This window comes from Bidens hawaiensis, unplaced genomic scaffold, assembly GCF_021521415.1.
Source record: "Bidens hawaiensis isolate Kalapana, Puna unplaced genomic scaffold, B.hawaiensis_p1.1 tig00033545_1, whole genome shotgun sequence".
NCBI lineage: Eukaryota > Viridiplantae > Streptophyta > Magnoliopsida > Asterales > Asteraceae > Bidens > Bidens hawaiensis.
Window position 1 is genome coordinate 111,179 of NW_027495760.1, and position 15,507 is coordinate 126,685.

The 15,507-nt window shown below is 32.8% G+C and overlaps 2 protein-coding genes and 1 pseudogene across 3 annotated transcripts; 1 reads left to right on the forward strand and 2 right to left on the reverse strand.

The window, feature by feature from the left end:
- Positions 1-1,193: 1,193 nt before the first annotated feature.
- On the forward strand, positions 1,194-7,119 carry LOC143585056 (uncharacterized). Its single transcript, XM_077066936.1, has 18 exons — positions 1,194-1,350; positions 1,865-2,015; positions 2,089-2,215; positions 2,286-2,345; positions 2,446-2,550; positions 2,639-2,749; positions 3,617-3,658; positions 3,746-3,936; positions 4,026-4,141; positions 4,417-4,523; positions 4,620-4,662; positions 5,317-5,408; positions 5,537-5,585; positions 5,684-5,754; positions 5,840-5,959; positions 6,338-6,423; positions 6,717-6,762; positions 6,871-7,119. The coding sequence occupies exons 2-18, from the start codon at positions 1,936-1,938 to the stop codon at positions 6,901-6,903; spliced, it is 1,479 nt and encodes a 492-aa protein (XP_076923051.1). The 5' UTR covers positions 1,194-1,350; positions 1,865-1,935; the 3' UTR covers positions 6,904-7,119.
- Positions 7,120-7,424: 305 nt separating this feature from the next.
- On the reverse strand, positions 7,425-10,247 carry LOC143585070 (protein neprosin-like; annotated as a pseudogene). Its single transcript, XR_013144487.1, has 7 exons — positions 9,375-10,247; positions 9,201-9,287; positions 8,846-9,126; positions 8,605-8,766; positions 8,456-8,509; positions 8,208-8,354; positions 7,425-7,948 (listed from the first exon to the last, which is right to left on the reverse strand). The product of XR_013144487.1 is annotated as a protein neprosin-like (transcript).
- Positions 10,248-12,368: 2,121 nt separating this feature from the next.
- Positions 12,369-15,460, reverse strand: LOC143585072 (putative chromo domain-containing protein LHP1). Its single transcript, XM_077066945.1, has 6 exons — positions 15,215-15,460; positions 15,059-15,084; positions 14,310-14,393; positions 13,271-13,750; positions 13,117-13,177; positions 12,369-12,745 (listed from the first exon to the last, which is right to left on the reverse strand). The coding sequence occupies exons 1-6, from the start codon at positions 15,428-15,430 to the stop codon at positions 12,695-12,697; spliced, it is 918 nt and encodes a 305-aa protein (XP_076923060.1). The 5' UTR covers positions 15,431-15,460; the 3' UTR covers positions 12,369-12,694.
- Positions 15,461-15,507: the final 47 nt, after the last annotated feature.

A 15,507-nucleotide genomic window follows, 5' to 3' on the forward strand; every position in this document is an offset into this window, starting at 1 on the left:
CCATCGTACACTATTTGGTAGCAACCGGTCAGTTGAAAATCTTGGAAGTAACTGGGTGACAAACAATTTGAATTATGTCGTGGATACTAATGTAGTTTTTGTTTGAACATTTAAATTTATTTTAAATGCAATTTAAATTTGTTGATAAGCGATAACAATGTTGAACTGGCATTTCATTTTCTAACATGTGGGGGGAATATAAATGAACATTTGGTTTCACTTTGAGTAGCTTGACTATAGAAATTATTCCGCAATCACAAAATACGACAACCTTTCTTGCTAAGCAGAGACGAAGAAACTCTATCGTTCCATCACCATTTTCAACTTCTTTTTCCTCAAAATCAAACACACCATTAGCATCGATGCGACTTCAGACGCGTGAACCATCTTTAGCAATACCATCTACTTAGGTTGTTGTACCCCATAAGACGAACGAGTTCTCTTAAGAGAGGCTTGAATTATGTTATAACATGACCATATTTTAAATTTACTGTAAATATAAAAAATAAAAAATGTTCGATAGTTGTGTAATAAAATAAATACATAAATGAAAGTAAGCAACAAGCTTAGACTTTTAAAGTAAATCCCAAGTCAAGGTTAGATATATTCATTTTGATATTTTTTTCGATTCAAAATACAATAAAATCTATAAATTTTTTATTTAGAGACCTTTGATAGTTTGTATTTTGACCGTATCATCTTCTACATTTGAAACTAAAAATTCCAGCCCTTAAATTATCTATGACTTAATAAAACAATTAACACTGTTTCAATTATAAATAATAAGAAAATTAACTTTTATTAATTTCCCATTTTTAAACTTGACCGCTAATAATTCCACAACATAACATATAATCAATTCCATCTTCCTCATACTTTGTTTTCATTGAACCACCTTTAAAAAATAAATACAATGTTACTCCGTTAAGTTTTTTTTTTCAAATTCTTTATCCTATTTTCAAATTGATATAACACATAATCAAGATCACAAAGACTTAAGTCTTCATTCATTAAACCCAAACTTTTTACCACCAAACCAACCGTCTTTTAAAATAAAAAAATATTAATTTGACATCCTTTAAAAAAAATATGTATCCAAATAAAAATAGGAAAAAAGAATAATAATTTGAAAAAGAAATTCGAGACACGTCTCTCTTTGTTTCCTGATGCTTTATAATTTCTTGCATCCCATTTTGACTTTCTTTTCTTTGTTCAAACCCTTCTTGACTCCAACATTCCAATTCAATCTCCATTCCATCCAATTCTCTTAATTCTCAATACCCATCGATTAACTTAATAACTACTGATTCATTTCCATCCTCAAGTTAGGGTTTTCCGACAAATACCCAGGTAATTAAAACCCAATTTGCGTATTTTCTAATCTTCAATTATACAGATTTGACTGCTTATTTTGTTTTTTTCTTTTCTGGGTATGTTTATTTACCTACCAATTTTAGTGGGTTACATTTATTTTGAACGATTTGTGCTTATTGATGTCAGTTTGGAAAAATTGTATAGATTTAGGAGTAGAATTGTGTTAGGGTTTAAATTTGTGACTAATCAGTTGAAAAGTTATAGTTTTTGACATTTGAGCATAGAATTTATGAAATGCAAATGTTGAATACTGATTATGAGTTGACTTTTACAACAAATGAGGTCTCAAGGCCTGAAATCTTGAAACTTTTTATGGTGGAATCATTTATTAGGTTGACTTTTTGTAACATATTTTGCTGCTTTTTTATTTGGTTTCATAATTAGAGAGTTTACTAACTTCCAACAGTTTAATGAGCACAACCATTTGTTTTGATTATGATTATTATTGGAATGAAGCAAGTGGCTAATTTGCACTCTCAATGGATTACAGTTTGAATCGGTCCACTCTCAATGGATTGTGAGAATAGATTTGGGTAAAATGTCAATTTCTGCTAATAGTAAATGTGGTCTTCTGATAGAAGCCTGATGAATAACAACAACGCCAGTGGTATTCAGACACGAGCCTCGGATTCTACAAGCCGGTAATAATAACATAAGTGAAATATTTTCTTATCCTTTTCATTGAATTTTTAAAGATTCATACTCTTTTTACAGGCATAATTCGCACACAGTAAATGATAATACTGATTATTCTTCTGAGGAGGAACGTCTTGCGCGCGTGAAAGCTCAAAAGGAGGAAATCCGAGATCTTAGAGAACAAATTACCTTGGCAAGTGTCAAGGTATGGTTTATCTCTTATTTGATCTCATGCATATAATATTATTATGTAACTTTGGATTTGGTTCTATCAGGAGCGACGACTGTTGAATGAAAAATATACATTGGAAAAGAAATTTTCCGAGCTAAGATTGGTTAGTTCTGATTCTTTTATATCTAACAACTTTATCTTTTGGCTCTTATTTCTTTTAAATTACTTTTTATAAAATGTGGAATCTTTTGAATGAGTGACAGGCTCTAGATGAGAGGCAAAATGAAGCTATTGTGTCGGCTTCTAGTGAACTGGCACGTAGAAAAGACGTTCTTGATGAAAATTTAAAACTAACCCATGATTTGAAGGTAAGTCACTGTCGCATGATATTTTCGATTTTCTAAGTTTCATATTAATTTATATTTTCTTTTTAATGTCGCTTTTGTAATGTCACAGGTTGCTGAGGACGAGAGGTATATCTTCATGTCATCTTTGGTTGGACTATTGGCTGAATATGGCGTTCTGCCTCTTGCTACAAATGCTGCAGCTCTTTCAGATAGCATAAAGGTATAAAATTACCTTTTTTCTTTTGCCCACACGTGTTTGCACCAACACACACACACACACCCCTACGCACGCATACAGGTAGGCCTGTGAACGAAGCACGCGAATGCAGCATGTCGTGTTCGTTTGTTTAACTCTTAACTGAACAAACAATCGAATATGAACATAATTACACGAAAAATGGTTTTCTTGGTTGTGTTTGTTTATGTTCGTTCCTTGATATTATAAACGAACGGATCTCAGATGCAAAAGGACGGACATAACTGAATATAGATGAACGGACATAATTGAGCTAAAACCAATTAAACATGTGAACAACAGTGTGCCAGGCCTAAAAAGTTATCAAAACAAGAGTAAATCGTAATGAGCTAAATAATTTAAATGAATATATTAATAATGTAAACGAACCAACTTACACAAATGTAAACTAATGAACTTAAAGGAACATTAATGAACATAACGAACAAGACATGTATTCATGACTTCATGTTTGTTCTTTTAAATAAATGAACAAAAAAAATCTGATTCATGTTTGTTTGTTTATTAAATAAACGGACATAAACGAACTTCCTGCCGAACTATTTACTGAATGTACAGTACGTTTACAGCCTACATGCAGGATGGTTGAGTTAGATTGACCCACCAGCAATATTTTCTCCCTTTTCATGATTTCCATACAATTAATGTAATTTAATATAAATATAAAAGTCTGCTATTAAGATGAAAAGCTGATATCCTTTTTTTCATAAACCAAGTTTTAAGAGCTTTTATTAACCATATGACCAGTTATATATATATATATATATAATATATATATATATATGATGTATATCTGAATCTTAACAATGTTTGCCTTGTTTTAATTCACAGCATTTGCACGACCAAATGCAGCAGAAAATCAGAGAATCTCAAGTATGATCACTATCTTAACAATGTTTGTATGTTTTAATCTTTGCAAACATTTGTATTAATTTTTGTATTTTTCTTTTTAAATTTCAGGGTCAGCAATGGTTTACACCTTCACCCTATAACAATACGGCAGGTGGCAGGCATTTGGAACAAAATTACGAGGTTTCTAACTTCACACCTGAAAACAACAATAGAGAAAGTACTAGCTTGATGCTCAATGGTCAAATGAGTCAATCAGTAGACAATGATTATCGCACCAAATTTGAATCAAGGCTTGTTAGGTTGGCATAATAAATCTCAAATTTATCCAAAATTTCTGTCTTTCTTTATTTAAATACTTTACTGAAATTTTGTTACTTTTTGTTGTCAGTCAAAACGCGGATCGTGCTTATGACTATAATAGGGTGAACAACGGGTTTCAAGACAGAATCGATGATGATAATTTTCAACCACAGTCCAATGATGGGGAAGATTCTTATGCCATAGGTAGCAAACATAATTACTGGAAGTTATTTATTAGTCTCATAATTCACTTTTAATGTAATTATTATGAGTAGAGGTGGCAGGTACGGCCTATTTACTTAAAATTCGGTTCCAGCTTATTCAAACGGGTTAAGTTTTATAAGTCAAAAGTTGTCAAATGTCTTCCCAAATGCTTAAAACCCCGTAATTGTTTTTGTTAGAAATTTAGTTCATTATTTTAACAATATAGCTCTTGTAACATGCTATAGATGCTAACATGTATTATTTTCAATTACAAGATGGCCCTGGAGTAGAAAACTTCCAAATAATTGGAGACGCAAAACCGGGAGGCAAACTTTTAGGCTGTGGGTTTCCCGTGCGTGGGACCTCACTATGCATGTTTCAGGTACAGAAGTTTCTAGATGCAATGTTTAATTATATATTATTCAGTTATATTATGTAAAGATTGATATATCATGTATTCGTTTTGCTTCTCTGTCAGTGGGTGCGTCACCTTCAAGATGGCACTAGGGAGTACATCGAGGGTTAGTATTTGAAAACTAATCTTAGCCAAAACTTATACGACTACTTATTGATTACCTTAAATGTGCCAAAATTTAAATAATTGTTGTGCTATATTGGTTTTTTTTTTTTTTTTGTAATCTTATTCAACACATTAATTATCTTATAAAAGAAATGGACAAAAATGTGTTTTCGAGTTCACCAACCTGGTTTTAACTGTTACCCAACCCGCAATCTTGCTATGTTTAGTCTGTTTATGACAGTTTTACGCTTCCCACATTGAAATATCTGTGTTTAAAAGGGGGTGAAACTCGAGCCTGAGCTCATTATAAATATTAAATTTATGTGTTTATAATTATAATTTTATATGCAACTGAACATACGTTGTATAGTTATTTTTATATACTGTTATTATTATGTAAATATATATATATATATGTGTTTAATGTATTACATTAAACTGTATAAATAATAGCTCGTTTAGGCTCGTGAGCCTACTTGAGCTTCGTTAGTGAAACTCGGGCCTGAGCTTGTTTGTTAAATGAGCTTACTTTTAGGTTCGGGCTTGGCGCAAGTTCGGCTTGGTTCGAGCTTTAAGCGAGCCAATCTCGAGTAGCTCACGAGCTGCTTTTTTCGTTTACACCCCTATTCTTGATCCAGAATTTTCTGTATGACAGGAGCCACAAATCCAGAATATGTAGTTACAGCCGATGATGTCGATAAACTTATCGCTGTTGAGTGCATACCAATGGATGACCAAGGTCGACAGGTACTCCTTAAGCATCGTCTATTCGTTATTTACAATAACTTTTGTTATTATTTCAGTACTTTAGATACAAAGCTGTACAAGAATAATATGTTTCAATATTACTTATGTTAAAACTGTTGTGTTTTCAGGGGCAAATAGTGCGACTCTTTGCCAACGAACAAAACAAAATATCATGTGGTAAGTTTGTTTTTTGAACAGTTTTCAAATTCATAATTAGTTCATCTGTTAAAAAGTTTGGTACTTTCAACCGTCATCTTGAAAATGGTATTTTGCAGATCCAGAAATGCAACAGGAAATCGACAGATATATGTCGGAGGGTCAAGCATCATTTAGTGTTTTCATGCTGGTGCGATATTTATAAACGTGTTTCTTAATATTTTATGGCATGTTTACTTTTGGAACAAGTTATTTACTTTAGGCTGTTATTGCAGATGGATCCTTCTGAGAGATGGGAACAAACAACTTTTTCTTTGAGACGATTCAACTACCAGATAAAGCTCCATCGCACACAAGAAATTTTTATCGAGGAGAAATATTCCAGTGAATCTTTGGTAAGTAAAACATAGTGTTAATGGGTGAATTCTATGGCTTTGGCTGAAACGGGTCAAATGATTAAGCTCTTTAACTTTGGCTGAAATGAGTCAAATGGGTAAAATCTTTAATTTTGGCTGAAACGGGTCAAATGGGTAAATTTTATAATTTTGGCTGAAGCGGGTCAAATGGGTAAATTCTTTATTTTTGCTGAAACGGGTCAAATGGGTAATTTCTTCAATTTTGGCTGAAGGGTCTAATGGCGGTCAAGTATAATGGTTTCGAGGATCACTCTTTCTTGAATATTAGTTAAATGTATTAAATACCATGTTTGACGATGACAAAATTTTAGGTGATACGTTGACATGGTGTTTGACTTTATTGTAATTATGTTGCAGATCAAAATCCCTGCAGGGCTTACCACACAATTCGTGTTGATCTGTTCTGATGGTTCGTCACATCCTTTTACTTTCAATGATGTTAGGTAATGCGTTGACCTGGTGTTTGACTTTCTTGTTCTAAGCAAGTTTGATTCTTTAGGTCAAACAAATTATGTTTCAAAAACAGAAATTAATCTGTATGTATGACAACCGACTACATAAAACAAATCTATAATATAACTTTGAAATGAACGGCTAAAAAATTTGAGTTTGGAAGTAGCAATTTTGACCTAAATAGTCAAAGTATACATCTTTTCATTCAACTTTGAGATCGAACTTACTATAAGAAATCGTAGTAGTTAATTTTTTTTTCCTTTTTTTTTGTGTGTGTGTGTAGGATGCGTGACACCTTCGTGTTGACCATGAGAATGTTCCAAAGCAAGGTATCTTTCAAGTTGATATCTTTTGACACTTTTTAAAATGGTTTTATACATTTATACTGACTTTCTAAAAAACAAAGTTGATAATGCGCAACCATTTGTTTTATTTAGGCGTTGGATGATCGAAGGAAGACAAAAGCGTGAACTTTTTATAATTACATATAGATACAAGTGTTATACAGTCAATTCTTTGTAGAAATGCAGTAAAGAACATCAAGATTCTTTAGACGGTTTTGTTGTTTAGATTGGAATGATGAGTGAGGGTTGGAACAATATCTGTTTGTTTATGTTGTTTTTATATGTGCTTGATTAGATGAATTATAAATTTGTTAAAAAAGGAAAACAACAAAATTTACCTAACTGATTTAAATATTTTATTGAAGTTATGCGTACATAAACCGTTTAAATAGTACTTTAAACCATCTAAACCGAGCAAAATCGGACGGTTTGATTAACATGAGGTCTAAATGATCCAATTTGCAGTTCGGTTTGAGAGGTTACTAGCTTAAAGAATACTACATTAGTGGCGGACCCAAGATTTTTTTTCATAGAGCGTGAACCCCCCCCCCCCCCCCCCCCCAATTGCATATATGACCTTTGAATGGTATGTATATGTGTAATGTAGGAACTTGTTTCTAAAGTCATATACATCAATTCTATCAAAATTTGATCAACATTATTGCTATAGTTTAGAAAATCAAATCAAATCATATCAATTAATATACATGGAAGGTGCCAATGAATTACAAGCACAAGAATTTCCTACCACAAAATCAAGAATGAACTTACCAACATTTTATTTCCAATCTTTTTATGGGCAGTTCGGGTTTCTACCCGGTCCACCGTAGTAAAAATGGGTGCCCCAATTACCATTGTTGCACGTTTGAACATCATAACAGTTGGGCTGCTCCGAGAAGGTGTTAATGTCTTTAGGAGCTCTTAGACTGTTAGATTCGTCGACTATTTGTATATTTTTGAAGTAACTTGCTTTACCAAATCCTTCTTGAGGGAACTGACCGCTGCCCATTTGGGTAGTCGTGTGCTGCCCGTCCGAGGCTGTGTTCACCACCTCTCCACCCCATTGTATCATTGATGCACTCTCGGTTAAGTACGAAAAGAGTGTAGCCGGCCAGTATCCCAACACTTTTCCATTCCCAAATTGCATCCACCAGTTTCCTTCGTCCGGGTCCTAAAAAAGATTAAATAATATAATTATTAAAACAAAAATTCCTGACAAGAGGAATAAATGACAAATATTCTCATTGCATCTTTCTTTTAAAATCAATATGTAAAATTTGGCATTTTCTTCAACTTTTATGCACCATGATGATGTATTATAAATTTCTAAGCTAAATGATGAGGAACTTAGTCTAAAATATTACGTCTCAGAAGCAGAGGCGTGATACACGTTAATAATATACTCAAAATAAAGAATTTGAAGAAGATACCTTCCAGACAAGTATGGTAATATCATATTGAGAACCATGTAACTGTGAAATAGGAGATATGCTAGCTCCCATTGCAATCTCATTGTTGGTTTGAATAAACCCGGAGCATAGAAGATTGTAACACCCTGTTGCTTGATATGCATCACTCTGCACAAAATATTCCAAAATTATATAAATATTTTACAATATGCAAGTATGCAACTCACTAGAATCCTATGTGAATCCTTGTCGAATACGTTAAAACTTACAGTCCAGTAGATGAAGAGTCTGGTGTTATTATCTCCATACAAATCCGGACTCACCTGTTTCAATAATGTTGCACATGTTATGTTTGATATGTAACGCGGTTTAATCATTTGGTAACTTTATTTATTTATTTTGTGGACCGTTAACTCGCCTGCCAACCAGCTTCAATGCTATTGAGTTCCGAAGCAAAAGAGCCTTTCAATATCCAAATTTGAGACAAACTAAATTCATTAGGTTGGTGAATCTTCAGGTTCCAAACATTCATCGTCGCTTTTGCTCCATAAAATTCCCCTTGAGCATACGCGATTGCATGCTAAGAAAAACTCCAACAAACAATGCAAACCTTTAGTATTTAATTATTTCATATTACACAACAATATAGACGGGCATACCTGATGCCCATTCTGATTAATAAGGTCGGGGTCAATGGAGTTCGGTTTAGCAAAAGTGGAGTAACTTTTTTTTCCGTATCTTTTGACAGAACTCGCTCTAAGTACATCTTCTTTCTTCGTTCTTCTAACCGGAATTGTCCCTTTCGGGCACTTCCCGATTGAGTTCCATAATTGAGTAATTGTTTCATGCTTTGATGATGAAGATGGTCCATCTTCATTCATCATGGATGACACTTTGATGTTATTATATTTATCCAAGTTGGATGATAATTTGGCTCCATCTATAATTAATCATAATTCATCAATCAACATACACTTAACAAAACTAAATAGAATCATAAATTGATAATCAAACCTTAATGGTATGGTTTTTAAGAAATGGATGATCAAAAGCTCGTTGACGTGAGATATGAACGCAATCTATTATATCACCGTCCGGACTCTAGTAACCATGAAACACATATACACAAAACAACAACTTCATAAATTATGTTAGTGACATTAACAAATGAGAGAATATATAACACACCTTGATCGATTTAATCGGCGGTTTATTTAAACGATTCAAATGCTTCAAAACCTCAACTTTCTTCCCAGCATAACAAAAACTCACCACCATGAACATATACAACACCACCACTAAACAAAAAACCAGCTTCACCATTTTGTCACACTATAACTTTTAAGAAACTCAAGTACAAAGTGTGTGATAGCATAGACTATAGATACATAGGTTGGTATCTGTGTACAGTTGTTTGTTCTTTTGAGTATGCAGTTGATTGCGGATTTGTGTGTGAAAATGACAATGATGAATATTATTATATAATAAGATTTGAATGCAAATTGTGTATGAAATCTGACCTAAAATTCAGAGACTTTTGGTTATTATTATTGGGCTTTGGAGCACTTCTTGGAAAGTCAAAAGATTTTTCTATCGTGACGAAATTTAGAACATATTCCATTTTTATTATTTTTGTATTGATAAACCAACCAATATAAAAAGATGATATATTAATAATAATGCCACTTGCCACCAACCAACTAGAAACTTATATTTCGGTTACATTATTAACAAGTACTGATTGAGATTTTCAGTCACAAGCTGGTTAAGTCAACTATTGTGTTTTTTTTTCTTTGGGTTGGTTTTAATAAAAATCTTGAGATGAATTGCTAACTATAGTTTAGAAAAACTGTGACGGATGGTTTAGTTTACATAAGCGGTTCCAAATCCGAATTAGTCGAACTTCTAGCCTGGTTTTCAAATTGTTTACATTTCAGACCGCGTGAACCGGTCGAGTGGCTTCAATTTAAAGGTTTGATCGGTTTCAAGGATCTATGCACACCCTAATCAAATTATAACATGATAACATTTGTGGGTTGTGAAAATAAAAATAAAAATTTTAAGCGGTATATATTTTTATTGAAAAATATTATAATGCATTAGTAATAGAGTATAAAGTCAAGAAATAATTTATTAGTATATATATATACTTTAAGATAAGAAGATTAGAATAATGAACTAACGTATAAGCAATTAAGTATTCGCTTTTAAATAATTAATAAAATTAAATAAATAAACTTTTAAATATAAATCATAAAAGGAATTAAAAGAGAGAACGAATGAGATTTATATAATTAAGAGTTTAAGAGAGTCATAGAGAGTAGAGACGCAAAGTTTTCATTGAAATGAGTAAAAGTTTAAAGTTATTCTTTTGTTCGTGCATGAGTGAATATATTATATAAATCTAAAAATATTCTTTTGTATCCTGTATTTAGTGAGTAAAGGTCTAAAAATATTCTTTTGTATCCTGTATTTAGTGAATAAAAGCCTAAAAATACTCTTTTGTTTTGTATACGCCTTTTTTTTGTTTTGTTTTGTATATGAGATTCCCCATTATGTTAGTGCGGTTTTCATCACTGTGATTTATTCAAATTTGATATTTCAATCCAAATTTTAAAATTTGTCTTTTTCGTTCGTAAGGTTCTATTTTAATTGCAATTTTCGTCCATCTCATTAACAAGTTTTGGACTGAATAACATATTTTAACAAACCATAAGGACAAATTGGAACGAAAATGAAACCTTAGATATGTAAAAGACAAATTTAAAAATTTTGGACTCAAATAACAAATTTAAATAACCCACATAGACGAAAATTGCATCACTGAAACGAGTATCACCCTCTACCTTCAAAGTAAATTTGTATAACCCACGTAGACGAAAACCGCATTACTGGAAACGGGTATCACCCTGCACCTTCAAAGTACCCAAGTAACAATAATAAAAAATGATCATTGAAACTTTACACTTATACATACATATATTTACATATGTATCAGTATTACAAAACTTTACAATTGGGTTTTAAACATTTTTATTCTTTAGTTCAAAATTTCCAATTTTTCTTATATTTTCATCATCATGTCATATTTAATATATAACAAAAAAAAAATAATCAATAGTTAAACATATTTAGGGAAGTCAAGGTCGTCAATATTGTCGTAATAATGGGTTGGATGTTAGGACCAAGCAAGGATGAAGTACAAAACCAATTTCTTAATCCTATTTTATTGTTTTAAGGTCAAGTAACATCAAATCAAGTTAGATTTTTCTCTCTTTATTTTATTTTAATTTATATTAGCCTCTAATTTTCAAGATCAAGCAACATGCAAGTGCCCAGTGGTTCTAGATTATTTTTCAAAACTTTGCGCTTTTATATATCATAATTATTATTTAATGAAATGGTTTGTACTACTTTTGTTGTGATGTCAGAACTATTGTAATGAAGATTAACAACCTTGGGGGGTTTTAGTTTCGTCGATATTACAAAAACCGCTTTCTATAAAAGTATAGCTAAGAACTTGCACAAACGTTCTTTCAAAAGATTGGAAAAAAGCTTTGTCTTTCCATTAATGAGCGTTCAAGTCTCGTCATAAAAAAGATGTAATAACATGAGAAAGTTAGAACTTGTCATTCTAAAAAAATGAAATCTTTAACATCTAATTAATACCCATTCAATTTGTAGTTTAGAATTTTTCCCACGTTTATTTTCTTATCATAATTTTATAATTAATATTTATTATATAAATAAATTAAATAAAAGTTACATAAATAAGCTCGTTTAGGCTCGAGAGCCTATTCGAGCCTATCGAGCATGATAAGTGAAGGTCAAACTTATGCTCCCTCGTTTATTAATTACACGTACATCTTTCTGCACTCGGTTTTACCACACTTTTGATCTGGTACGTACCCGACTAGACCTGTCCATTTTCCATGATTAACATAATAACAAAACTATTTTCACAATATATGGACATAAATCTCAACATATTGGTCAAATATTAACAGAGAAATAGTACGGAATTCAATAAGCATATACAAATCATCTGATAATTTGTAAATAACTTTGACAAGATCGTGTAAAAATCAAAGAAAATCAACGACGACTTGGTCATAGTTTTTTTTCCTAGAAATATGCATGTGCTCAACCGAAAACACAAAAGATTAATCAACTAAACACGCCAACACGCTATAGCAAGTTAAAAGCACTCAAGCACACAAACAAGCCAAAATGTAATATGTTATAAATCAACACTACGCATCATATGATGCATGACGTCCGTGGAAATTAACATATATTTACCAGTTCATAACAGCATTCATCTAGAAATAGTGAAGACATAACATGCTTTCACTGTTGAATGCATCATACATAAATTATCCTAGGAATTTAAGTCAATCAGTGTCTATTCCGCTTGTTAGAAGCTCCCTGGCTACAAAAGGATGATTTCAAATAAATTATAAAAAGATAAAGGAGGAATATCCAGATCGCACCTCTACTCTACTCGCTCATTCAGATGGGCTGTTATACCGAAGATGCTGCTCGTAAAAGTTGATCAACTGCCATTATCAATAAACATAAAATAAATCAACACTATGTCATGCTGTTCCTTGTTTTCTTGTTTCTAAGTAACATAGTTTTTCCAAATTCTATTCTTGGCAACCAACTTTCAAAACATTGTATTAGAGGTTCTTTCAAAAATAATTTTATTCACCGAAGTGGTATCGTTTCAATGTATTATTCATATTTTTAACGAAACATTATACTGTTTTCTATCTTTCAATTAAATTCAATGATTCAAAAAAGTTCAGGTATATTAACAACACGTATTTGGAAAATATTTTCTAACACCATTTTGGGAGAAACGAAAAATAAATGTTTATGAAATAAACATGTTTTTTTTCAAGAGGGAAAGTGAGTATTTACTTACCATAAGTGGATTGTTTTCCTTGAGGTATTTGTTATCAACAACGATCTCTTCACCATCTGACCTGTTCATAAAATAATAATAATAATAATACCATGAAACGGAATTGAAATTATTAATGAATAAACTAAAGAAAGAGAGAAGAATGTTCACAAACCTCATGACCTGAAACGACACCCACACTTCCTCCGTGTCATTATGCACAGAGACCGAATAATTAACCGGCTTAATAATCTTTGTAACAACCGACACACGTGGAGGAGTTTCGTTCTTAGAATCATCTTCCACAATAACATCATTAACAGCAGTTGTTTTCTTGTTCGATTCTTTCTTAAACCGTTTAACCACGCATGACTTCCTTCGTTTAGCTCCAGTTCGGGGACTGGCCCGAAGAACCTTGGGTTCATCAACCACGGTGAGTGCATTTGAGGGTTGTTCAGCCGGGTCTTCTTGAATATGTATGCCAAACTCGGTTGTGGTTTCTTGATTTGTGGAAGATGTAGGCTTAGTTTCACCAAGTTTTCCATCTGAGTTGTGGGCATCAGCAACAGAAGCATCTTGCTGCTGTTTCTTATTTGACTGTGACGTGGGACCCACGGAACGTTTGTGTTTGCGTTTACATTTCCCAGTACTCATGCTTCATGTTTCAAAAAAAGGGGAAGGCGTCAATAGTCATGAAACTGAAAACTGATCTGTAAATGAAAAAACCAAAATAACAAAGCCAAACAAAAGCTGACGGTATAGTTTAATGTTTCCTTTGCGTTCGGTTTCAGTTTTGCATGTAATTAAAACAGATAAAACCGAATTGGAAAAACCAAACGCTAACAAAAACACTGGTTTGGTTCTATGTTTCATAAAAACAAACTTTCCGGTCGGTTTCGGCCCAAAAAACATTTCTATATATTGGGCAAATCTTTTTCCAGCCCAAAAACTTCAAGGCTTCAAGCCAAACGGTAAATCCAAGACCAAACAGAACCCAAACTGTTACTCAAACCCCGAATTTTCCGTTTTTGGCCCGGTTTGAGCCCAAAATCGACCTACGCCCAACCCTACTTGGGCGTATGATAGTCAAACATATAAATTTTGTTGACAGAAACGAAAATCCACAGGTAGAGTTTTAACTATGGTGCTTATAAACATGAATGGCCTTTATATAAACAAATATATAAAGAATTACAAAATAATAAGAAGAATACCTTTCAAATTCTTCGATGACATCAGGACATGACGCGAAACTCTCGGCAGTTTCCCAAGTGTTAGCCGACTCTGGCCACCCGCGCCTTTATTAACATAAACACACGTTTTAATCAACTGGTTCATTTATATATAGATGTAATGTTTAGACTAGTTTTAGGAGCAAAAAACAATTTCAAACTCGCACCCTTATTTGATACAAAATTTACTCTATTTTACCATCAATGTTTAGTTCTAGAAGTCTAATTCCATAACTTCAAACATATATTTAGCAAAACGGTTTGAACCCTTAATTTCACAAACAAACTCCATTGATAAGTTCATACTACATAAAAGCATGACATTTTTGTAGCTTTTCTTTGTTTTTAGATTAAAAGGCGTAAAAGGTTGCCACTATACAAACACCATTGACGTGTCATACAGCCTGTATAGCCATACAGGCCGTATTGTAAAGCAAAAAGTGGACAAATCCATATGATGTGTACCAGCGGCCATTCATACGAATAATTTAAATTTTTGACCAACGAAGAACCAACACACATGACCACCAACAACGCCATTCAACCCATATGTATGACCTTTGTTTCACCGCGAAAAAAAAAGGTCAGATGGCCCGTTTAACCACTACCAGTACCCTAACCACCCTTTACAACCCCAAAATTACACATGTTTTTGAATAATAATAATAATAACAAAGAATACGCAAAACCACAAGTAATATAATATTAGCTAGCTAAGGAATGAAACTCACCATTTGACAAGATACTGCTCTACCCCCTTTTTTCACAAGCAAGCAACAATAAACACCAAGTCGCAAAAAATCAGCATTAAATGAAACATAATAATAATAATAATAATAATAATAATAATAAGAAACAAAAATAAAATAATAATAATAATAAAGCACCTTCCTTGTCCTTTTTTTGCGGATGGTCTCAATGACGTAAAAACCCTCAGCAAGCTTGGGAGGTTGTTCTTCAGATTTACCATCATCCTGCTCATAACCTTCGTTTTCCTCTTCATTTCCTCCATTTTCGGCGTGGTTCAACGGCGGCGGCTGGATCTCCTGAGACGGCGGTGGGAGATCGGAGGTGGTGGCTTTCCGTCTAGTTCCGGTCTTCATCTTCCCGGAAGAAATTGAAATTGAAATTGAAATTGAAACTGAGGTAGGGTTTAAGTCAAGGGTTTGTATATGTTTGT